Genomic DNA, 25,488 nt, shown 5'->3' with positions numbered 1-25,488 from the left:
ATTTTTTTTTGGATTTTTTTGGTAGAGATGGGGGTTTTGCCATGTTGCCCAGGCTGGTCTTGAACTCCTGGGCTCAAGCAATCTACCCACCTCGGCCTCTCAAAGTGCTGGGATTACAAGCATGAGCCCAAATTCTCTCTTTTTTTTTTTTTGAGACGGAGTCTTGCTCTGTCGCCAGGCTGGAGTGCAGTGGCGTGATCTCGGCTCACTGCAACTTCTGTCTCCCAGGGTCAAGCGATCCTCCTGCCTCAGCCTCCTGAGTAGCTGGGATTACAGGTGCACGCCACCACATCCAGCTAATTTTTTGTGTTTTTAGTAGAGACAGGGTTTCACCATATTGGCCAGGATGGTGTCAATCTCTTGACCTCATGATCTGCCTGCCTCGGCCTCCCAAAGTGCTGGGGTTATAGGCGTGAGCCACTGCGCCCGGCCAAGGACTCCATTTCTTTCTGCCATTCATCCCCTCTATCCTGGTACGTTGGCTCTGATATTTCAAGATGGCTGCAGGGACTGCAGGCCTTCCATCCACAATGCAGGATCCAGATACCATTTTTGCTTTATTCATCTCTTTTTACGAACAAACACCCTTTTTTTCAGGTGCTCCTCTCCCCTAGCATGTTTCCCCTCGTCTCATTTGCCACAATGACATCATGTGTCCATGCTTGGACCCAATTCCTGGAGAGGTGTCTGGGATCACCTTGCTTTTCTTGGCTCTGCCATGATTCTCTCTTAGGAACTGGGGTTCACCTCCCCTGAAGCTGATGGAAAATGAGTATCTGGACAAAATCTGGGTTCTCTGGATAGGAAAAGGGGGAAGGGGCGGATAGGTAGGCAACCAAAAGGTATGTGCTGCAGCAGGACAGAGACAGAACTCTGGGGACCAGCAGTATGCGAGGGACAGATAGAAGGAGAGATTTGCACACCTGCAAGTTGAAGCAAAAACAGGGAACCATGAATCTTGAAGGTGTTATTCTTTCCAGTACATTTGTTCAATGTAATGTTTTGGGAAATTGCCAATGGTACCAATGTCCACTTGGTAATTCAGAAGGCCAGGTAGTTTCATTGTGGCCCTGGCCTGAAATCATTTCACAGCAGATTGCTCTGCAGCTCAGCCCTGCTGAACGGGACCAGTGAGAAAAAGGCCTCATTAGAAATGACTGTTACCAAGCAACAAGCTAGCATCTCAAGAATTGCATACAAGGAACTTAAATGGACTACAAAAGTCAATCGTCAGAAAAAGGTAGCATCTGGGAGAAAAGGAATATTAGAGCGTTGTTCCCGTTTCTGTTACATCTCGTTTAAAAAATGATATTTCTCTCAATTAGAACTGCAGCATGCATTCATTGTAGGGAATTAGGAAATATATACATAAAAGAAACAAATCTTATGCCTAACCTTACAGCTGGCTATTTTCAGCTTTTCTTCCTTTTTTTTTTTCTTTCACTTTATGTGGTATTTCCCTATGTTCTTAAAAATTCTTAGTTGACATAATTAAATTTTTTTTTTTAATAGACAAGAGCTCGCTCTGTCACCTTGTCTGGCAGGATCATGGCTCACTTGCAGCCTCAATTTTGTGGGCTCAAGTGATCCTCTGGCCTCAGCCTCCTGAGGAATTGGGACACAGGTGTGCATCACCATGCCTGGTTAATTTTTTTATTCTTTGTAGGGACAGGGCCTTGCTATCTTGCCCAGACTTGTTTCAAACTCCTGGCCTCAAGTGATCCTCCTGCCTTGGGCGCCCCCCCCCCCCCCCCCCCGCAAAGTGTTGGGATTACAGGTGTGAGTCACTGCACTGGGCCAACATCATTTTAAATAACTGTATAGTACATGCATTAATCAAGTACTCTTTGCAAAACACTACAAATTTGTGCTTTGGGAGGAATACCGAAGGGGAAAAAGAGAACAAAGCCTCCCAAAGTGCTGGGATTGCAGGTGTGAGCCACTGTACCCAGCCCTCAGCTGATCTGTAAAAAAATGCCAGTAATGATTGGAAAGTTTCGTATTTTGCTTTATGGTTTGCAGCACAAATCAATGAACAGGATCTTACAAAAAAAAAAAAAAATTCAGATAGGCCGGGTGCGATGGCTCATGCCTGTAATCCCAGCACTTTGGGAGGCCGAGGCAGGTGGATCACCTGAGGTTGGGAGTTCGAGACCAGCTTGACCAACATGGAGAAACCCCTCTCTACTAAAAATACCAAATTAGCCAGGCATGATGGCGGGTGCCTGTAATCCCAGCTACTCGGAAGGCTGAGGTGGGACAATGGCTTGAACCTAGAAGGCAGAGGTTGCGGTGAGCCGAGATCGCACCCTTGCCCTCCAGTCTGGGCGACCAGAACAAAACTCCGCCTCAAAAAAAAAAAAAAGAAAAAAAAAAAAAACCTCAGAGATGTTTCTCTTGCTCCATCCTCAACACAGGCTTTTGTTTTCCCCAGAGTGAAGGAGACATTAGAAGAATGCTAAACCTTTGCCTCGCTATTCTTATTTGTTGAACTTTGAAGTTAGGCAAAGGTTTAGCATTTTTCTAATTTTTTTTTCACTCTGGGGAAAACAAAAGCCTGTGTGGAGGATGGAGCAAGAGAAACATCTCTGAATTTTTTTTTTTTTTTTGAGACGGGGTTTTGCTCTTGCCACCCAGGCTGGAGTGCAATGGCGCGATCTCAGCTCACAGCAACCTCCGCTTCCCGGGTTCAAGCGATTCTCCCGCCTCAGCCTCCCAAGTAGCTGGGATTACAAGCATGCGCCACCACACCTGGCTAATTTTGTATTTTTAGTAGAGATGGGGTTTCTCCACGTTGGTCAGACTGGTCTCGAACTCCCGACCTCAGGTGATCCGCCTGCCTCGGCCTCCCAAAGTGCTGGGATTACAGGTGTGAGCCACCACGCCCGGCATATCTGAATTTTTTTTTTTTTTTGTAAAATCCTGTGCATTGATTTGTGCTGCAAACCATAAAGCAAAATATGAAAATTTCCAATCATTACTGGCATTAAAAAAAAATCAGCTGAGGGCTGGGTACAGTGGCTCACACCTGCAATCCCAGCATTTTGGAAGGCCAAGGCTGGAGGATCAATTGAGGCCAGGAGTTTGGGACCAGCCTGTGAAACATAGTGAGACTCCATCTCTACAAAAAAATAAAAAACTTAGCCGAGCATGGTGGTATGAACCTGTGGTCTGAGCTACTTGGGAAGCTGAGGTGGGAGGATCGCTTGAGGCCAGGAGTTCCAGGTTGCAGTGAGCTATGATCGTGCTGCCACACTCCAGCCTGGACGACAGAGCGAGACTCTGTCTAAAACAAACAAAAACAAACCAGAAAGATCAGCTGAGAGTTCTTTGAATTCTTCCTGACAAATAACAGAGTAGACCCTCAGCTGTACTGTAAATTTTTCACTTTTATAGGTCTAATCCTTAGGCAGCACCGTAAAGGCATTATTATAATCATCTCTCTAATTAGAGTGTCTTCTTTTTTTTTTTTTTTTAGTTAAAAAAAAAAAAATCTCACAATAGTAGAAGTGGTTTTGACGACCATGGTAGATTTCCCTCTGTGATCTGATCACAGCACATGGCGGGCTAGGCTATCCATGCACCTGTGATGGTTAATTTCATGTATTAACTTGTCTGAGCTAAGGGCCACTCAGGTAGCTAGTAAAACATTATTGCTGGGTGTGTCTGTGAAGGTGTTTTCAGGAGTGATTAGCATTTGAATCAGTAGGTCTGATTAAAGAAGACCCCTCCTCTGCAGGCGCGGTGGCTCACGCCTGTAATCCCAGCACTTTGGGAGGCCGAGGTGGGCGGATCACGAGGTCAAGAGATTGAGACCATCCTGGCCAACATGGTAAAACCCCGTCTCTACTGAAAATTCAAAAATTAGCTGGGTGTGGTGGCGCACGCCTGTAGTCCCAGCTACTCGGGAGGCTGAGGCAGGAGAATCACTTGATCCCGGGACGCGGAGGCTGTGGTGAGCCGAGATGGCTCCACTGCACTACAGCATGGTGACAGAGTGAGACTCAGTCTCAAAAAAAAAAAAAAAAAAAAAAAAGAAGATCCGTCCTCACCAGTGTGGATGGGCATCGTTCAATTCCTTGAGGGCCCAGATAGAGCAAACAGGTGGAGCAACAGCAAACTTGGCACTCTCTGGGCAGAGACATCCACCTTTGCTGGCCCTTGGACATTGGTGCTCCTGGTTCTCAGGCCTTCTGACACAGACTGGGATTTGCACCACTGCTTTCCTGGGCCACCACCTTGCAGATGGCCGACTGCAGGTCTTCACGACCTCCATGATCATGGGAGCCAATCTCGCATGATAAATCCTTTTCCCGCTGGGCACTGTGGCTCATGCCTTGTAATTCCAGCACTTTTGGGAGGCTGAGAGGGGAGGATCTCTTGAGCCAGGGAGTTCGAGGCCAGCCTGGGGCAACATAGCAAGACCACTATCTCTACAAAAAAAAAAAAAAAAAAAATTAGCCAGGCATGGTGGTGCACACCTGTAGTCCCAGCTGCTAAGGGGGCTGAGGTGGGAGGATTGCTTGAGCCCAGGAGTTTGAGGCTGCTGTGAGCTGTGATTGCACCACTGCCCTCCAGCCTGGGCAACAGAGTGATCCCGTCTCTAAAAATAAGTAAATAAATGAAAATACAAAGGAAATTTGGACACAGAAACAGATACGCATAGAGGGAAGATGACATGAAAAGACAGGGAGAAGATGGCCTTGTAAAGGTAAAGGATGGAAGGATCCAAGGATTGAAGAAATGATGCATCTGTGGGCCAAGAAACGCCCATGGCTGCCAGGAGCTGGGACAGAGGCCTGAAGCAGGTTCCTCCCAAGGGCCTTGAGGGGAATCGTGGCCCTGCTAACACCGTGATTTCAGAATTCAGGCCTGCAGAACCGTGAGAAAACAAACATCTGTTGTTTTAAGCCAAAAATGAAACAAAAGCAGAAGAACACAGAATGAGAAGTAAAGGAAGGGAGGAAAGGAGTGAGCAGGAGGGAGGGAAGGAGACAGCAAAGTGTCATCAAGTAAGTTATGAAATAAAACTTGGATGCAGCCGGGTGTGGTGGCTCACGCCTGTAATCACAGTACTTTGGGAGGCTGAGGTGGGAGGATTACTTGAAGCCAAGAGTTTGAGAGCAGCTTGGGCAACATAGCGAGACACTGTCTCTATCTATTAACAAAACAAAACAAAACAAAACAAACAAACAAAAAAACTTTAGGCTGGGTCCGGTGGCTCATGCCTATAATCCCAACACTTTGGGAGGCCGAGGTTGGGGGAATCACTTGAGGTCAGGAGTTCAAGACCAACCTGACTAACATGGTGAAACCCCATTTCTACTAAAAATGCAAAAAATTAGCTGCGTGTGGTGGCCCGTGCCTGTAATCCCAGCTACCCAGGAGGCTGAGGCAGGAGAATCACTTGAACCCTGGAGGCGGAGATTGCAGTGAGCTGAGATCGCGCCATTGCACTCCAGCCTGGGCAACAGAGCAAGACTCCATCTCAAGAAAAAAAAAAAAAAGGAAAATTAGTTGGGCATGGTGGCATGCACCCGTAGTCCCAGTTACTTGGGAGGCTGAGGTGGGAGAATTGCTTGAACCTAGGAGTTTGAGCTGTGATCATGCCAGTGATCGTGCTCTTCAGTCTGGGCAACAGAGTGAGACTCTGTCTCAAAAAAAAAAAAAAAAAATTAGGGAGCTGTTTCTCAGTAACAGACAAACGCACACCCAGGAGCAGCAGGCCTGGCCCCCAGGGGCTGTGAGGCCTTATCAGGGGAAAAGATTGCTTGGTGTTTTAGTCTGTTTAAAAAGAGAGGCCACACTTCATATTTATGGGTTAATGAATAATGCAGGATCAGTTATTGGTTAATGCAGAACAGCAACATCAGGTTAAAAAAAAAAGATAAACCAAGAAGTTGTGATTCAAGGTTACGTCTAAGGAGGAAAGAAAATGGAAGTTTTGTTTTTTTTCTACCCTGCTCCTAGTAAATGTCTACTAAAAAAAAAATCATTTGATCGGGTCTTTGCAGTTTCTAAAATAAAACAAGGGAGGGGCTGCAGGAAGGCGAGACCTCTCGCTCACCCACCCTGCTCCCTGCACGGAGCTCTTTGGGGTCCCCAGTGGAATTGGTCACGTTCCAACCTCCCCTCCTCAATGCACCCAGGCAGGCTTTTCTTGTGTGTTAAGCTGGTGAGAGGGGCCGGGGGAATCTTTCTGCTCAGGCCTCTGCAAACCTCATCCTGCTTAGAAAAGAGGTTTTTGTTTGACTCCTTTTTGGGCCTCTGAGGCGCCAGGGGGAGTGATTAATAGAGAACCACCTCGAGATTTCAATAGAGCAGCAGCATCAGCTCCCAGGGCCAGCCGGGCCTTTGTTCTGCAGAAAACGGCGATAAAGCCCCACGGGCTGCCTGCTGCAATCCAGTCCTCATCTGGCCCCGTTTCATCCCTGCCAGGCCAACCTCACGACCTAAGCCGGCCTGGGAAGATCCGTCTGCCTGCACACGGGGCAGCATGAACAGCAGGGGCCTCCCTGCTTGGCAGAGCGCTTGGGGCTGGAGTGGGGGCCCAGAGGCCCTTGGTTTCTTTTGTGAAATTCTGCAGATGAGAGCAAATGTGCAATAGCAGGGCCGTGATGTTTTGGCTTCCAGGGAAGGGGGATGGGACAGGAGACTCTGAGGCTGGGGTGGTGGAGAGAAGATGCGGGTTTGTGAACGGGAAGATGGCTTTTGGTTAGCCTTGACTGAGCTTTGAGCAGGCTCTGTGGGCCTCTTAATATCACAGCAGAAGCGAGGGGGAGCTCTGGAAGTGAGAGGAGGGTGACAAGGTACAGCAGAGTTAAAGAGGGAGGAAGGCAGCAGTCAGCAGGCCCAGGCCTGGAAACCCTCGCTGGTGTGGATCTCATGCTGGCTTGGTGCTTCCTTGGCTTGCGTTTGTCCCGGAGGTTGGATGGCGGGAATGATCATGTTGTTTTGGTCGCATTAGAGTGAGGATCAAATCAGGGTGCTTCTCTTTCTCAGAGCCCAGGTGCCTTTCCTTCATTCATTTAACAATCACCGGAGGCCAAGCACAATGGCTCATGCCTGTAATCCCAATGCTTTAGGAGGTTGAGGTGGGAGGATCACTTGAGGCCAGGAGTTCAAGACCAGCCTGGGCAACATAGGGAGACCCCCCCCCCCACACCCCACCCCAATCTCTACAAAACTTTTTTTAAAAATGGCCGGGTGCGGTGGCTCACGCCTGTAATCCCAGCACTTCGGGAGACTGAGGTGGGTGGATCACGAGGTCAAGAGATTGAGATCATCCCGGCCAACATGGTGAAACCCCGTCTCTACTAAAAATACAAAAAGTAGCCAGGCATGATGGTGCGTGCCTGTAATCCCAGCTACTTGGGAGGCTGAGGCAGGAGAATTGCTTGAACCCAGGAGGCGGAGGTTGCGGTGAGCCCAGATCGCACCACTGCACTCCAGCCTGGCGACAGAGCGAGACTCCGTCTCCCAAAAAAAAAATAAAAATAAAATAAAATAAAAAATAAAAATCCCAGCTACACAGGAGGCTGAGGCAGGAGAATCACTTGAAACCAGGAGGCAGAGGCGGAGGTGGAGGTTGCAGTGAGCCAAGATTGCACCATTGCACTCCAGCCTGGGCAACAAGACAGAAACGCCATCTCAAAAATTAAAAAAAAAGAAAAAATTTTTAAAAATATAGCTGGTGATGTGCGCCTGTAGTCTCAGCTACTTGGGAGGCTGAGGTTCAAGGATTGCTTGAACCCAGGAGGTCGACGCTGCAGTGAGCCATGATCACACCACCACACTTCAGCCTGGGCAGCAGAGCAAGACCCTGTCTCTAAAAAAAGAAATAATAAGAACAATTGCTTGCTGAGTGCCTATGACGGTAGCATCTGATGCAAATTAAAAAGTCAGATGCTCAGCAGGACTTATGGAGCCTTTGCTCAGCTCCAAATATATCATTAGTTACAATATGGAGAGCAAGTAACATGGCTAACAGCAATTTCACACCAGCACATAACTGTTTCATGACAAGTTATCAGAGGCAGTAGCATACAGCAGTTCATGTGGAGGACTGCCTCAGTCAGCTTGGGCTACTATAACAAAAATACCATAGACTGGACAGCTTAACCATTAAAAAATTTTTTTGAGACACGGTCTCACTCTATCACCCAGGCTGGAGTGCCGTGGCATGATCATAGTTCACTGCAGCCTCCATCTCCCAGGCTCAAATGATCCTCCCGCCTCAGCCTCCTGAGTAGCTGGGACTGTAGGCACAAGCAACCACACTGAGCTAATTTTTTCTTTTTTCTTTTTTTTTTTTGTAGAGAAGGGGTCTCACTTTTTGCTCAGGCTGGTCTTGAACTCCTGGGCTCAAGTGATCCTCCCACCTTGGTCTCCCAAAGTGCTGGGAATCCAAGCAGGAGCTCAAACATTTATTTCTCACGGTTCTGCAGTTAAGAAGTCCAAGATCTGATGTCCAGTGGGCCCCACTTCCTGGTTTGCAGACAGCTCCTCTCTTGCTGGGTCCTCACATGGCTGAGAGGGGAGAGCGAGTTCTTTGGTGCTTTGTCTTATCAGGGAACTAATACAATGATCTACTAGTGGGGGAACTAATGCCATCATGAAGGCAACTGCAGGAGCCCACAGGGAGCCTCCGTGGCATTTGGCTGTGATCAAATGCCAGCTGCTGTGCCACTCTCACCTTGCCCAACTCCAGGGGGAAAACCAGATCCAATGTCAATCGTCCCTTATCCTGTCCCCACAGTGGAGAGCCCTGGTGGAAGGGATGCAAGTTTAGTTCATCAAGTACCAGAAAACCCAACTGAAAACGGTCCAAACAATGCTGAAATGTTTCTGTCCATATCATCACTGGGATCTGGATGTTGGAGGAGTTTTGAGGTGAGTTGACCTGGGGCTCCAGCTCCCTCCATGGACGGTGGGGTCTGTGCTGCTCTCCTGCAGAAGCAGGCTCCGCATCGCCCCACGCTGTCCATAGGTCATCCTCTCCCATGGTGTCCAGAGAGGGAAAGGCCATCTCTTCCCACAGATGCCTCTTGGAAGATAGGAACCCTTTTCTGGAATCTCTGACCATAGGCCCCTGCAAATTGGATGCCTGGTCCTCCTCAAATGGCTCAGGGAATGGCGGATATTGACTGACTTCGACTCTTTTTTTTTTGAAGACAGAGTCTTGCTCTGTTGCCCAGGCTGGAGTGCAGTGGCACGACCTAGGCTTACTGCAACCTCTGCCTCCTGGGTTCAGGCAAGTCTCATGCCTCAGCCTCCCAAGTAGCTGGGATTACAGGTGCACGCCACCATGCCCAGCTAATTTTTGTATTATTAGTACAGACGGGGTTTCACCATGTTTGCCAGGCTGGTCTCAAACTCCTGGCCTCAAGCAATCTGCCCATCTTGGCCTCCCAAAGTGCTGGGATTACAGGCATGAGCCACCACGCCAGGCCTGACTTCGATTCTTGAACCACTCACTGGCAAAGGGATGGGCTCATCACCCATGGTGTAGAAATATCCAGGTCCACCAGAAGCTGGAGTCAGCCCCTGCCCCTGATGGCCCCATAGTGGATGAAGGCTACAGTGAAAATAATTGGCTCACCAAATCGTGACAGCTATTCCATGAGTCAGGTACTATCATCATCTCATTTTAAAGATAAGTGGATAGAGGGTCATGGAGACACATAGATAGTTAGGAAGTGTCGGAGCTAAGGTCAAAACTCAGGCACTAGATTCTAGCTCCCAACTTCACAACCATTTCAGTCCCAAGGCCGTGGAGATGGAGTTGGGACAGTAAGCTCTGTAGGGGCAAACAAGCCCACCAAAACCCACCAGTTTTTTCCCCATTGTTAGACCATCTGAGGGCACTCTTGCCAACATTCTGGTACAGTTCTCTGCCCTTTTTAATGTTTATGTTTTGTCTCTTAACCTTTAAAAATTGGACTCATGCCTGTAATCCCAGCACTTTGGGAGGCTGAAGCAGGTGGATTGCTTGAGGTCAGGAGTTCAAGACCAGCCTGACCAACATAATGAAACCCTCTCTCCACTAAAAATACAAAAATTAGCCGGGTGTGGTGGTGGGCGCCTGTAATTCCAGCTACTCCAGAGGCTGAGGCAGGAGAATCACTTGAACCTGGGAGGCAGAGGTTGCAGTGAGATGAGATCATGCCATTGCACTCCACCCTGGGCGACAGAGTGAGACTCTGTCTCAAAAAAAAAAAAAAAAAAAGGGAAATGTAACACACATACAGAAAGGTGCATCCATATGTTGAATAATTATGTATTTGTTTGCTATTCCTGTGTAACAAATGACCACAGGTTCAGCAGCTTAAACCAACATCCATCTAGCACCACACGGTCTCCCTGGGGCAGGAGTCTGGGCACAGCTCAGCTGGGTCCTCTGCTCAGAGCCTTGCATGGCTGTAATCCTGGGTGAGTTGGGCTGCATTCTCATCCAGAGACTCAATTGGGCAAGAATCCTCTCCCAAGGTCACTCAGCCTGCTGGCAGCACGCATTTCCTTGTGGCCATATGACTGATGGCCTCAGCTTCTTTCTGGCCTTCTGCTGGAGGCCACCCTCAGGTCCTGGAGGCTACTCATAGTCCCCTGCCATGGGGTCCTCTCCAGGGACTGTTCACAACATGCTGTTTGCTTCTGCAAGGCCAGCAGGAGCGTCTCTGTCTCCAGTGGACCAAGATGGGGTCTCCTATAATGTCATGTGATCATGGGAGCGATGGGAATAGGAGCCCCTTGCCCCTTCCATAGAACATAACCAGATCTGAGCAATGGCACCTGCCCCCTCTGCCATGTTCCACTGGTTAGAAGCCCATCACAAGCCCTGCACACGCTCAAGGGAGGGGGTGATACAGGGGTGTGGCTCCTTGGGGGAGGTCACTTTCAGGTGTATCTAAGGGTAACCCATGCTAAGAATGGAACTCTGTCTACCATCCCCAAAGCCCATCTCCACTTACAGATAAGACTAATGCTGAGTTGGAGCTGTTCACGAGAGCCGATTGTTGAACTTTCAGGATTTCGGTTAATTGGCTGTTAAACACAGTCATTATTAAAAATTAAATTACACTAAGCTGGCCACAGTGGCTCACACTTGTAATCCCAGCACTTTGGGAGGGTGAGGCGGGTGGATCACTTGAGCTCAGGAGTTTGCGAGCAGCCTGGGTGACATGGCAAAACCTCATTTCTACAAAAATACAAAAATTAGCCAGGCATAGTGGTGCATGCCTGTACTCCCAGCTACTAGGGAGGCTGAGGCAGGAGAACTGCTTGAACCCAGGAGGTGGAGGTTGCAATAAGCCGAGATCATGCCACTGCACTCCAGCCTGGGCAACAGAGAGAGATTTCATCTCAAAAAAAAAAAAATTACCCTACATTAAACTTGCAGTGAAATAAATTCTATTGAAAGGGTCTCAACACTTATCATGTCCTAATTATTTTACTGTAATCTATGCTTTTAAGGTTACTCTACTCCATCTGTATACTGGAAATTATCTTCCCAACTCCAAGTTCAGATACTCCGCATTGGTTCAGATACTCCACTTTGCAGCTTGGAACAACTATTGCAGAGATATGTACACTGTGAAAATCTGAAAATGCTACAATTCAGGGCTTGGAGGCAAAATCTGGCTCTTGCTTGAGCTAAAAAAATTTTTTTTACATTGTTAAAGGGTGGTTAAAACAAAACAAAGCAAAACAAAAGAGACTGCGCCAAAGACTGTAAGTGTCTGGAAAAGTGGAAAACACTTACCATCTGACTCTGCAGAATCCATTTGCCAAACCCTAGACATAAGAAAGTAATACAGAAAATTAACAATGTGGTTAAACTTCAAATTCTGTGATGTCTGCAGCCATTATATTGTGAATAGCACAAAATGTTGAGGAACTATTCACCCAGTAATAGAAAACCATGCTCCAATACAGCAAAGAAGTTGCTGACATCATTGAGGAACAAATAAAGTTCGGATCTATATGTGTTTTGCTTCATTTCTTACCTGTTAATATAAGTGAAAATATCAACACTCCTGTCAAACATTACATTTATTTTACTTTTTTTTTTTTTGAGACAGAGTCTCACTGTTGCCCAGGATGGAGCGTAGTGGTGTGATCACGGCTCACCACAGCCTCCAACTCCTGGGCTCAAGCAATCCTTCAGCCTCAGCCTCCCAAGTAGCTGAGACCACAGGTGCATGCTACCATGCTTGGCCAATTGTTTTATTTTTTGTAGAGACAGGATCTTGCTATGTTGCCCAGGCTGGTCTCAAACTCCTGGGCTTGGCCGGGTGTGATGGCTCATGCCTGTAATCCCAGCACTTTGGGAGGCTGAGGCGGGAGGATCACCTGAGGTCGGGAGTTTGAGACCAGCCTGACCAACATGGAGAAACCCCTTCTCTACTAAAAATACAAAATTACCTGGGCGTGGTGGCGCATGCCTGTAATCCCAGCTACTTGGGAGGCTGAGGCAGGAGAATCGCTTGAATCCAAGAGGCAGAGGTTGCGGTGTGCCGAGATCACATCTGCACTCCTGCCTGGGCAATAAGAGCGAAACTCTGTTTCAAAACAAACAAACAAACAAACAAACAAACAAACAAAAACAAGAACAACAAAAACTCCTGGGCTCAAGTGACCCTCCTGCCTTGGCTTCCCATACAATCTCAAAGTGCTGGGATTGTAGGCATGAGCCACCCCACCAGACCAAACATTATTTACTGGGAAAATGGTGGGTTGGGTAGCAACTCAACCTTGCATATTACAATTCAGTTTCAAGCACAGGTTGGCTATGGACACGGGAGTTCAGCAATGCTAAAGGAAAGCATTCTCTGAGAATCAACTGACTATGGAATTTACAAACAAAAAGAGCATTGTGTGTTTTATCATTATTTGCAATTGATACGATACACACGCTTCATACCAGTAACATTTATAATAAATGTGTGTGTATATATGCAGTCCTTCCCAAGCCGATTATTAAACATGTACCATCAGCCTGACCATTAGGATATGTACTTCCTGGCTTTGCTTTATAATGTAACCACGTTTAGATTTTCCGTTGACCTAAATAGAGGTTACCCAGGCACCTCAGAGTCCAGAGCAGTATCTGGCACATAGTAGGTATTTACAATCATGCAATAAGCCAACCATCCACGCCATATATGATAGTGGTCCTCTAAGATTATAATACCGTAAGATTATAATACTATATCTTTACTTTTTTTTTTTTTGAGATGGAGTCTCACTCTGTTGCCCAGGCTGGAGTGCAGTGGCGTGATCTCAGCTCACTGCAAGCTCCGCCTCCTGGGTTCACTCCATTCTCCTGCCTCAGCCTCCCGAGTAGCTGGGACTACAGGCGCCCGCCACCACGCCCGGCTATTTTTTTTGTATTTTTAGTAGAGACGGGGGTTTCACCGTGTTAGCCAGGATGGTCTCGATCTCCTGACCTCGTGATCCGCCAGCCTCGGCCTCCCAAAGTGCTGGGATTACAGGCGTGAGCCACCGCGCCCGGCCTACCTTCTCTTTTCTACGTTTACATACGTAAATACTTACCATTGTGTTACAATTGCTCATAGTATTCAGCACATTAACATGCTGTTAAAGGTTTGTAGCTTAAGAGCAACAGGCTGTACCATCCAGGTTTGTGGAATTACACACTATGATGTTCACACAAGGATGAAATTGCCTAACAATGTATTTCTCAGAAGGTATCCCCTTTCCCAAGCGATGCATGACTGTATTCAAGATGCGCTGGCAGCGGTGGCTCAGACCTGTAATCCGAGCACTTTGGGAGGCTGAGGTGGGAGGATTGCTTGAGGCCAGGCGTTTGAAACCAGCCTGCGCAATACAGTGAGACTCGTTTCTACAAAAATAAAAAATAAAATAATAAAGGATATTGCTGAGCTGGGTGTGGTGACTCACGCCTGTAATCTCAGCACTTTGGGAGGCTAAGGTGGGAGGATTACTTGAAGCCAGGAGTTCGAAACCAGCCTGGGTAACATGGCAAAACCCTGTCTCCTATCAAATACATTAATACAAAAATTAGCTGGGCATGGAGGCTCGCGCCTATAATCCCGGCTACTTGGGAGGCTGAAGCAGGAGAATCACTTGAGCCCCGGAGGCTGAGACTGCAGTGAGCCATGGTTGTGCCACTGCACTCGAGCCTGGGCAACAGAGTAAGACACTGTCTCAAGAAAAAAAAAATGTCCCTGGAGTAGATAACTTGAGGAACACTAATTTTACCGAAACAACCGACAATGGCAATGCAATTCTGAGCCTTTGCTATAAAATGGCAGAAAAAGTCAGGAGGAAGTTTGCGTTATGTTTTTATTTTTCCCTGCCACTTGCTTTTTAGTCTTTGCAAACCTTTCTCAAATCCTTTTAGAATAGGGTATGACATTTCTTTCTGTTTTTAAGCAACAACTATAAGAACTACCACTGACTGAGTGCTTAGGTAACGCCCAATATATTTCACGTAGAATCTCATCAACAGGCCGGGCATCATGGCTCACGCCTGTAATCCTAGCACTTCAGGACGCTGAGGCGGACGGATGGATTGAGCCCAGGAGTTTGAGACCAGCCTGGGTAACATAGGGAGACCCCTCTTCTCCAAACAACAACAACAAACTCTCATAAATCTTTAAGAGGTGACATAGTAAAAAATCTGAAACAACACTCTTAATATTTTATCAATTTCCTCCCCATTCGTTTATTTATTTACGCAGCCACTGACCCAGGCATGGTCATCCCTGCTGGGGGCGGACACAGCCCGCGCCCCCAGGTTCGAGGACACCCAATGTTTAGAAAACGGACCCTGCGAATCCCACCGGCCCCACGTGGACTCTCGGAGGCTCCCTCCTCCCTTTGGAGCCTTGAAGAACGCGCACAAATCCGGCTTCCACCCGTCACTCGCGCACCCGACATTGGGCAGGCGACCCCACCGCCCCGGAATATCCCGGCGCAGCCGTCGCGAGGAGGCAACCGACCCCGCCGTGCCACCGGAAGGCGCCTCGAGACGAGTCGTGCGCACGCGCAATATGCAACGCCGCGCCGCCAGCGGGCGCTGCGGCCAGGCTCGCGCGGTGGGGGAGGGGAGCTGCCGCGCCGGGGCCGGACCACGTGCGCACCACGTGGCGCCCCGGCAGCCCCGGTCCGCGGTAGGGCGGTCCGGCTAGCCACGCTGCGCAGCCAGGAGTCCCCGAGGGTTGCGGGGCCGGTCTCACGGCCGGCGACCCCGCGCCCGCTGACCTCTGACCTCCGACCCCACTCCCCTTAGGGTTACCCCTCGCCGGCAGCCGCGCGGTGTGTTTATAAACAGAGCTCCCGGCGGGCCCCAAAGCCCGGATCGGCGGATTCACGCCAGGGAAACGGAGTCTTCCGCAATTCTGCGCCGCCCGCGCATGCGCCTTAAGGCTGCGCCGCGCTGCTCCTCCTGCGCTTGCGCAGTGGCGGCACAGGGCGGGCCGCGAGCAGGGCCCGGGGCGGGGCCGGGCTCTGCGGCCGGGCAGGGGAGCGGGGCGGAGAGGCGCCCCCGGCCCGTCCCAGCCCTGCTCCTCGCCTTGGGGAGGGTTCACCTGCTGCGTGTCCTTGCGCAGGCCGGCCACTGGCCTCTGAGCCCGGGGCTCTCGCCTGCAAAGTGGGGTCCCTGTGGGTGGTCGTGGAGGTGCAGTGGTGACCTGGATGGACGGCGGCATCGGGCCCCGCAGTGCCCCCTTGGGCAGCTGCACCCAGCAGCTAAGAGGCCCCCTCGAGACACATCAGTCCTAGGGAGGGAGCATACCATGCAGTACGATTTAGCCTTAAAAGGGGTGGAGTGCAGTTTATGTTGTGTATATCTATATATCTCTAATTTTAAATTTTTATTTTTCAGACAGGGTCTTGTTCTGTTGCCCAGGCTGGAGTGCAATGGTGGCGTTACAGCTCACTGAAGTCTCCACCTCCCGGACTCAGGCGTTCCTCCTACCTCAGCCTCCCAAATAGCTGAGACCACAGGCAGGCATCACCACACCCAGCTAATTTTTTTTTTCTTTTTTGAGACGCAGTCTTGCTTTGTCGCCCAGGCTGGAGTGCAGTGGTGCGATCTCGGCTGACTGCAGCCTCTGCCTCATGGGTTCAAGCGATTCTCCTGCCTCAGCCTCCTGAGGAGCTAGGATTACAGGCGTGCACTAACACGCCCAGCTAATTTTTTTGTATTTTTAGTAGGGACGGGGTTTCACCATGTTGGCCAGGCTAATCTCGAACTTCTAACCTCAGGTGATCCGCCTGCCTCGGCCTCCCAAAGTGCTGGGATTATAGGCGTAAGCCACCATGCCTGGCTATGTTTGTTTCTATTTTTGGCAGAGATTAGGTCTCGCTATGTTGCCCAGGCTGGTCTTGAACACCTGGGCTTAAGCGATCTTCTCACCTTAGCCTCCCAAAGTTTTGGGATTACAGATGTGAGCCACCTTGCCTGACCTATATTTTTAATTTAAAAATTTTTAATTGTTAATTTTTATGGGTACATAGTAGGTGTATAGATTTATGGGACACATGAGATCTTTGTATTATAATCACATTAGGGTAAATGGGGTTTCCATCACCCCCAGCATTCATCATTTCTGTGTGATGAACATTCCAATTGCACTCTCTTGGTTATTCTAAAATGTACAGCAAATTAGTGCTGACTGTGGTCACCCTGCTGTGCTAGAAAATTCTAGATCTTACTTATGTATCTAACTATATTTTTGTACCCAGCAACCATCCCCTTTTCCCAGTCCCTCCCACTACCCTAATGTTTTGTATATTTTATCACAACTTTATTTTATTATTATTATTTTTTGAGACAGAGTTTCGCTGTGTTGCCCAGGCTGAAGTGCAATGGCCTGATCTCAGCTCACCGCAACCTCTGCCCCCTGGGTTCAAGCGATTCCCATGTCTCAGCGTCCCAAGGAGCTGGATTACAGGCCACGCGAGGCTAATTTTTGTATTTTTAGTAGAGACGGGGTTTCACCATCTTGGCCAGGCTGGTCTTGAACTCCTGACTTCAGGTGATCCACCTGCTTTGGCCTCCCAAAGTGCTGGGATTACAGGCGTGATCACAATTTTAAAAAGGAAGGAGATTCTGACACCCATTTCAACATGGATGAACCTTGAGGACATGGTGCTGAGTGAAATAAGCCAGACACAGAAGGACAGACCATGCATGATTCTGCTTATATGGGGTTCCTAGAGCCATCAGATTCATAGGTACAGAAAGTAGAATGGTCCTTACCAGAGGCTGCGGGCTGAGGGAGAGGGGTGTGAGTGTTTGATAGGGACAGAGTTTGAGTTTGGGAAGATGAAAGAGTTCTGGAGATGGGTGGTGGTGATCACACAACAGTGTGGATGTGCTTAATGCCCCTGAACTGCACGCTTGAAAATGGTTAAGCTTGGCTGGGTGCGGTGGCTCACGCCTGTAATCCCAGCACTTTGGGAGGCCGAGGAGGGTGGATCACCTGAGGTCAGGAGTTGGAGACCAGCCTGGGCAACATGATGAAACCTCGTCTCTACTAAAAATACAAAAATTAGCTGGGCGTGGTGGCAGGTGCCTGTAATCCCAGCTACTCGGGAGGCTGAGGCAGGAGAATGGCGTGAACCCGGGAGGCGGAGGTTGCAGTGAGCCGAGATCGCACCACTGTACTCCAGCCTGGGCGACAGAGCGAGACTCCATCTCAAAAAAATAAAAAAAAAAAAGGTTAAGCTTTTAAATTCTATGCTAAGCCTATTTTACCACTCGCGGTGCAGATCAGATCACATTCTGTCTGTCCCGTGGCCATATCCTCTCTGTGATCCAAGAGGCTCAGCCCTGCTCCCCGATGGGTCTCGCCCCTGCCCGTGTCATCATCTTGAACCCCTCCGGCCCCACCTGGCTGCCTTTCTGACCTCGAACACCCTGCCTCAGGGCTGCTCTGATGTTCTCTCTGGTGGAAATGCTGCTTCTTATCTTCTCATGAGCATGTCCCCCTGGTGTATTTGTTCGTTTCGTAAACGTGCATCCTTCGAGCTGGGGAACTAGCTCAAATGGTAGAGCCCTCGTTTAGCATAAACAGGCGTCCTTGCTTGGTAGATGCCAAGCATTATAAAAGGAGCAGGGGAGACGCAAGTGATGAAAACGGGTAAGGACTCCCCTCTCGTGGACCTTATATTCCTACAGAGGATGTGGTCAGTAAACACAAACAAAACTATCAGGTGGTTGGCGGTAAGCATTGGTGGTTAGGAAAATACCATGATCTGGATCAGGTGATCCTGAAGAACTCTCTGGCAGTGGCCCTTTGACCTGAGGCCTCTTTGACAAGGAGATAGCAATGGGGAGATTGGGAGGGATCAAAAGGGACTTTCCAGGGACAGAGAAAAGCAAGTGCAAAAAGCCCTGAGGCCAGGACTATTTTGGTGGAATAGAAAGACCAGACCAGGTAGTGGGAGCACGTGAGTAAGGGGTGAGGGGGAGTTTTTTTTTTTTTATTTTTTGAGACCAAGCCTTACTCTGTTGCCCATGCTGGAGTGCAGTGGCGCGATCTCGGCTCACTGCAACCTCCACCTCCAGGGTTCAAGCAATTCTCCTGCCTCAGCCTCCAGAGTAGATGGGACTATAGGCGCGTGCCACCACGCCCCGATAATTTTTTGCATTTCTAGTAGATACGGGGTTTCACCGTGTTGGCCAGGCTGGTCTCGATCTCCTGACCTCGTGATCTGCCTGCCTCGGCTTCCCAAAGTGCTGGGATTACAGGCGTGAGCCACTGCGCCTGGCCAAGGGGGAGTTTTAAGGTAAAGAAGAAGGCAGAGGCTGGAACACTGGCTCATGCCTGTAATCTCAGCATTTTGGGAGGCTGAGGTAGGAGGATTGCTTGAGCCCAGGGGTTTGAGGCTGCAGTGAGCTAGGACCTCCAGCCTGGGTGACTGCACTCCAGCGTGGGTGATAGAGCAAGACCTTGTCTCAAAAAAAAAGTTTGTTTATATCACATCTCGTTTCTTTTTTTCTTCTCTCTTTTTTTGGTGGGCACAGAGTCTCACTCTGTGGCCCAGGCTGGAGTGCAGTGGCATGATCTCAGCTCACTGCAACAGCATCCTGGGTTTAAGCCATCCTCCCGCCTCAGCCTCCCTTGTAGCTGGGACTACAGGTGAACACCACCACGCCCAGCTAATTTGTGTTTGTGTGTGTGTGTGTTTTTAGTAGAGATGGGGTTTCACCATGTTGGCCAGGCTGGTCTCGAACTCCTGACCCAGGTGATCCACCCACCTCGGCCTCCCAAAGTGCTGGGATTACAGGCAATGAGCCACCACGCCTGGCCTCACATCTCATTTCTAAAAGTTGCTAAACAGGCCCATAGCAATGGATAGCAAAGCGTGTCAGAATGAAACACAATAACTGGGTGTGAGAATGGAGGTTGGAGACTAAAGGGAAATAAGAATAAAAGTAAAGAGGCAACTTTATGATGACCGTGGTCTGGGGGAAGCAGAGGCGCTGTTGCTTGGCAGTGAGGATACTGCCGTGGGGTACAGCCTGGGGACAGGGTAGCCACACCCTCTGGCGGCATCCCCCTTCCCTCAGTGGCACCAATGGTTGATTTTAGAATGAAGACCCTCGGAAAATAGACCTGCACAGAGTTCACAGTGGTCTTCACCGCTGGCCGGCAGGGTTGGGAGGCCCGGCCAGGACTGTAGGTCCTGAAGACCCCCAGGTAAAGTTCCCTGACCCCTGAGCTGCACATGTCATGTTCCTCTGCCAGCAGAACCCTAGAACTGGCGAAATCCCAGACACCGTTCCTCCGCAGGGTACCGCAAAGATCTTGTAAAACATGTGCAGTCCAACGTATAATTACGGGATCTCAGACTTGGAGACAGTTCCACTGTAGCAGGAACGATTAGGCCATTAATGTCACTTGTGACACTAGTTAATAGTAAAAGAGATGTATTAATTGAAGCATCTGTTTTTGAAGATGTAGTTTTTCCTCCCCACCAAATTGTAGTATGGTTAGAAGTTCTAAAACTTATTTTTGGCTCAAGTTCTTCTTACGCCCCTCTCTACTCCCCAGCTTGGAGAAAACCCATGAACTTTTTCAATATCAATATAAATATGCCGGCTGGGCGCGGTGGCTCACGCCTATAATCCTAGCACTTTAGGAGGCTGAGGCGGGTGGATCACAAGGCGGGTGGATCACGAGGTCAGGAGATCGAGACCATCCTGGCTAACACGGTGAAACCCCATCTCTACTAAAAATTACAAAAATTAGCTGGGCGTGGTGGCGGGTGCCTGTAGTCCCAGCTACTCGGGAGGCTGAGGCAGGAGAATGGTGTGAACCTGGGAGGTGGAGGTTGCAGTGAGCTGAGATCGCACCACTGCACTCCAGCCTGGGCAACAGAGCAAGACTCCATCTAAAAAAAAAAAAAATATATATATGTGTGTGTGTGTGTGTGTATATATATATGTATGTATGTGTATATATATATATGTATGTGTATATATATGTAGTATGTATGTGTATATATATGTATGTGTGTATATATGTATGTATGTGTATATGTGTATATATGTATGTATGTATGTGTATACATATGTATGTGTGTATATATGTATGTATGTATGTGTATATATGTATGTGTATATATGTATGTATGTATGTGTATATATGTATGTGTGTATATATGTATGTATGTGTATATATATGTATGTGTATATAGGTATGTATGTATGTGTATATATATATGTATGTATGTGTATATATATATGTATGTGTATATATATGTATGTATGTATGTGTATATATATATGTATCTCCCTGGAGATGTATATCCTTCTCTCTTTTCCTTTTTTCCTGGCTTTAGATATAAAAAGTATATTAAACACATGTACAAACCAAGTACTAGGAAACTCATGGATCCAGGTTTCTGTACTTTGCATAATCCTTGTTAATGATCTTGCAGCAGGAAACAGAGCTTGGTAACTCAACATTTGAGATCATGCCTGGAATCCTAGCACTTTTGGAGGCAAAGGCAGGTGGATCACTTGAGGCCAGGAGTTCGAGACCAGCCTGGGCAACATGACAAAACCCTGTCTCTACTAAAAATACAAAAATTACCCGGGTGTGGTGGCGGGCACTGTTAATCCTAGCTACTCGGGAGGCTGAGGCAGGAGAATCACTTGAACCCGGAGGCAGAGGTTGCAGGTGAGCCGAGGTTGCGCCATTGCACCCCAGCCTGGGTGACAAGCAAAACTCCGTCTCAAAAAAAAAAAAAAAAAGAGAGAGAATAAAGATAATGCACTATTGGTTTGGAATCTAACATCATCTAATAACATTAGAGCGAGACAGGTCTGAAACAATAACACTCAAAATGAGATCTATGGACCACTGTCGTCTGCCAATTGTTTACTTGTCTATGACAAGTACAGAAATAGATGCTAAGCATTTAGAGTCCGGACTTGGTGGCTCGTGCCTGTAATCCCAGTGCTCTGGGAGGCCAAAAAGGGAGGGTGACTTGAGCCTAGAGGTTTGATACCAGCCTAGGCAACATGATGAAACCCTGTCTTTACAAAAAACACAAAAATCAGCACTCCTGTAGTCCTAGTTCCTTGGAAGGCTGAGACGGGAGGATCCCCTGGGCCTGAGAGGTTGTGAGGATGCAGACCGTGATTGGGCCGCTGCACTCCAGCCTGGGCGACAGAGCGAGACCCTGTCTAAAAAAGAAAAAAGAAAAAAAAGAAATTAGCCAAAAGTGGGTTTCATGAACTTCTCACCTATTTTATTTTTGGGATGGAGTCTCACTCCTTTGCCCAGGCTGGAGTGCAATGGCACGATCTCGGCTGACTGCAACCTCCACCTCCCGGGTTCAAGTGATTCTCCCACCTTAGCCTCCTGAGTAGCTGGGATTACAGGCACCCACCATCGTGCCCAGCTAATTTTTGTATTTTTGTAGAGAGGGGGTTTCTCCATGTTGGTCAGGTGGTCTTGAACTCCTGACCTCAGGTGATCCACCCGCCTCAGCCTCCCAAAGTGCTGGGATTACAGGCGTGAGCCACCATGCCTGGCTGTCACCTATTTTAGAAAACCAAAACATGATCCTTCACCACAGATAGTTTCGGAAGAGCCGAAATAAAGAACTGATCAAAAACTTTTTGTGTATAACATGACCTATGCCTAGAAATCCAGCAATTGACTAGAAAACTGCCATGAACAATAAGAAAATTTGGTCTGGGTGTGGTGGTTCACGCCTGTAATCTCAGCACTTTCGGAGGCCGAGGTGGGTGGATCACCTGAGTTTGGGGGTTCAAGACCAGCCTGACCAACATGGAGAAACCCTGTCTCTACTAAAAATACAAAAGTAGCCGGGCGTGGTAGCGCATGCCTGTAATCCCAGCTCCTCGGGAGGCTGAGGCAGAAGAATCGCTTGAACCTGGGAGGCAGAGGTTGCGGTGAGCCGAGATCGCACCATTGCACTCCAGCCTGGGCAACAAGAGTGAAACTCCGTCTCAAAACAAAACAAACCAAAAACAACAACAAAAAGAAAATTCAATAAGATGACTGGGTACACAGTGAATATTTTTTAAAAAAAACAATAGAATTCCACCGGGTGCGGTGGCTCATGCCTGTAACCCCAGCACTTTGGGAGGCTGAGGCAGGCAGATCACCTGAGGTCGGGAGTTCGAGACCAGCCTAACCAACATGGAGAAAACCCGTCTCTACTAAAAATACAAAATTAGCTGGGCATGGTGGCGCATGCCTGTAATCCTAGCTACTTGGGAGGCTGAGGCAGAAGAATTGCTTGAACCTGGGAGGCAGAGGTTGTGGTGAGCCAAGATTGCGCCATTGCACTCCAGCCTGGGCAACAAGAGTGAAACTCCATCTCAAAAAAAAAAAAAAAAAAATAGAATTCCAATATACAAATAACAGCTCTTTAGAAAAAGTCCCTCTTATGATAGATGCTAAAATGAAAATACCCAAGAATAAACTAAGAAGTATGCAAAATCTTTTGGCATGATTTTCTCCCTTTGAGATCTGAAAGACGCAAGAAATCCTCTTGAGGAAACGGAGGTGCTTTAGCTTGTTAAGAAAGCTCCTGACTCACAGGCTGGGTGGGGTTGCTCATGCTTGTAATCCCAGCACTTTGGGAGGCCAAGGTGGGTGGATCACTTGAGGTCAGGAGTTCGAGGCCAGCCTGGCCACTATGGAGAAACCCCGTCTGTACTAAAAATATAAAAATTAGCCAGGCTTGGTGGCACATGCCAGTAATTCCAACTACTGGGGAGACTGAGGCAGGAGAATTGCTTAAACCCGGGAGACGGAGGTTGCAGTGAGCTAAGATTGCGCCATTGCACTCCAGCCTGGGTGACAGAGCAAGACTCTTGTCACCAAAAACAAAAACAAAAACAAAAAAAGGATCCTGACTCACTTTGAAATAGGACAGGTGAGTGTCCTGGAAAGCCAAGGTGTGGTCCCTGCAACTCATGGCTTCTTGGAGAGCCTCGGCGGCTGATTCTGGGTTCATAAAATGAAGGTGGAGTCCAGAGCATCTGAGACTGGGCAGAAGCTCAGAAGCTAGCTGCGAAGTCCGTGACTCAGGGGTTAGAATCTGCCTGGGAAGGAAACCGGGGACAAGACTGTCCTGTTTTCCATGAGCATTTATGAGAACGATGGCATACACATGTGTCTGCATGAGCGTGGACATTCCTGTAGGATGCTGGGGAAACTGGTAACAGTCGTTCCTGGGTAGGGGAGGTGGGCGGGGACAGAGGTGGGAGGCATACAGAAATGTCACTGGTTGGTTTTGTTCCTTTTATTTTTTGAGACAGAGCCTTGCTCTGTAGCCCAGGCTGGAGTGCAGTGGTGCGATCATAGCTCACTGCAGCCTCCAACTCCTGGGTTCAAGCGATCCTCCTGTCTCAGCCTTCTAGTAGCTGGGACTACAGGTGTGTGCCACCACACCCAGCTAATTTTTAAATTAAATTAAATTAAATTAATTTTTTAATTTTAATTTTTTAAAATTTTCTTTTTTCCAAAACTTTATTTACATTGAAGAACTAGATTTTTAAGTTTTTTGTAGAGATGGGGTCTCGCATCTCCAAGCTGGTCTCAAACCCCTGGCCTCAAGTGATCCTCCTGCCTTGGCCTCCCAAAGTGCTGAGACAAAGGCATGGGATTATCCCCACACCTGGCCTCAAACTTTCTTGTGTCTATGAATCACCAAGGCTGTGACTCAGCAGGTCTACATGGGGCCTGAGACTGTGTATTTTTAACAAGCCCCCAGCTGATGGCGATACTGCCTGGATGAGGCATTTTACATTTTGTGGAACAAAAATCTTCCAGGTGTTGGCCTGGCATGGTGGCTCACACTTGTAATCCCAGCACTTTGGGAGGTCGAGGTGAGAGGATCTCTAGAGGTCAGGAGTCTGAGACCAGCCTGGCCAACATGGTGGAACCCCATCTCTACTTAAAATACAAAAATTAGCCGGGCGTGGTGGTGTGCGCCTGTAATCCCAGCTGCTCGGGAGGCTGAGGCAGCAGAATTGCTTGAACCTGGGAGGCGGAGGTTACAGTGAGCCAAAATCATGCCATTGCACTCCAGCCTGGGTGACAGAGTGAGACCTTGCGGGAGGCTGAGGCAGCAGAATTGCTTGAACCTGGGAGGCGGAGGTTACAGTGAGCCAAAATCATGCCATTGCACTCCAGCCTGGGTGACAGAGTGAGACCCTGTCCTGCCACCTTCCCCCCACAAAAAGACACTTTTTTTTTACACAGTCGAAAAATATATTTATTATTATTATTTTTTATGCTTTTTAAAACTTCTATTTTAGGTTCAAGGGTACATGTGCAGGTTTATTATGCAGGTAAATTGCATGTCACAGGGGTCTGGTGTCCGTGACTCAAATAAAGAAAGAAATGAATGTCTTCCTACCAGCACCAGGAACGTTGCACCACCAATGTATCTTTAAAGTGTCCTCGTGGTGACAAAATAATCTGCACGCCAAAGGACACTTAGATACATTTGTCAAGGCAGGCGGATCACCAGAGGTCAAGAGTTGGAGACCAGCCTGACCAGCATGCTGAAACCCCGTCTCTACTAAAAATACAAAATTAGCTGGGCGTGGTGGTGGGCGGGCACCTGTAATCCCAGCTACTCGGGAGGCTGAGGCAGGAGAATTGCTTGAACCCGGGAGGCTGAGGTTGCAGTGAGCCGAGATCGCGACACCGCACTCCAGCCTGGGTGACAGAGTGAGTGAGACTCTGTCTCAAAAAGAAAAAAAAAAAAAATCATCCAGGCGCTGCTGCTGCTGGCCCTCGCACCACATTTTGCCCCTCACGGATTGACCATGGCTCAGACCTGCACCATGAGCTGCATCTGGGATTTGCTAGAAATGCCTGCTCTCAGGCCCCACCCCAGGCTACTGCCTTGGAATCCGTATTGTGCAAGATCCCTGTAGCCGGCTAGGAACATTGCCATGGGGTGTGAGCGCTGGGCGGGGCACTCCCTGTCTTG

General features: G+C 48.5%; 1 protein-coding gene across 1 annotated transcript; it reads right to left on the bottom strand.

The window, feature by feature from the left end:
- Window positions 1–9,946: 9,946 nt before the first annotated feature.
- LOC129398303 (dapper homolog 3-like) lies at window positions 9,947–15,695 on the bottom strand. The gene is made up of 5 exons (XM_055115275.2): window positions 15,371–15,695; window positions 14,815–15,272; window positions 11,762–11,793; window positions 10,971–11,043; window positions 9,947–10,705 (listed from the first exon to the last, which is right to left on the bottom strand). Exons 1-5 carry the CDS (start codon window positions 15,693–15,695, stop codon window positions 10,634–10,636), a joined length of 960 nt encoding a protein of 319 aa, XP_054971250.1. The 3' UTR covers window positions 9,947–10,633.
- Window positions 15,696–25,488: the final 9,793 nt, after the last annotated feature.

This window comes from Pan paniscus, chromosome 6 (assembly GCF_029289425.2).
Source record: "Pan paniscus chromosome 6, NHGRI_mPanPan1-v2.0_pri, whole genome shotgun sequence".
Lineage (NCBI taxonomy): Eukaryota > Metazoa > Chordata > Mammalia > Primates > Hominidae > Pan > Pan paniscus.
The sequence above is the reverse complement of the archived record's forward strand: the minus strand, read 5'-3'. Positions and strand labels throughout refer to the sequence as shown.

Excerpts from the sequence above, each read along its gene's own strand:
- LOC129398303 (XM_055115275.2), bottom strand. The coding sequence starts at position 15,695 with ATGCCGCCGTCCATCCAGGTCACCACTGCACCTCCACGACCACCCACA. Across the intron at positions 15,273-15,370 it reads GCAGAATTGCGGAAGACTCC|GGGAGTGGGGTCGGAGGTCA; the intron begins GTTTCCCTGGCG and ends GGTAACCCTAAG. Across the intron at positions 11,044-11,761 it reads GGATTCTGCAGAGTCAGATG|CCAATTAACCGAAATCCTGA; the intron begins GTAAGTGTTTTC and ends TGTGTTTAACAG.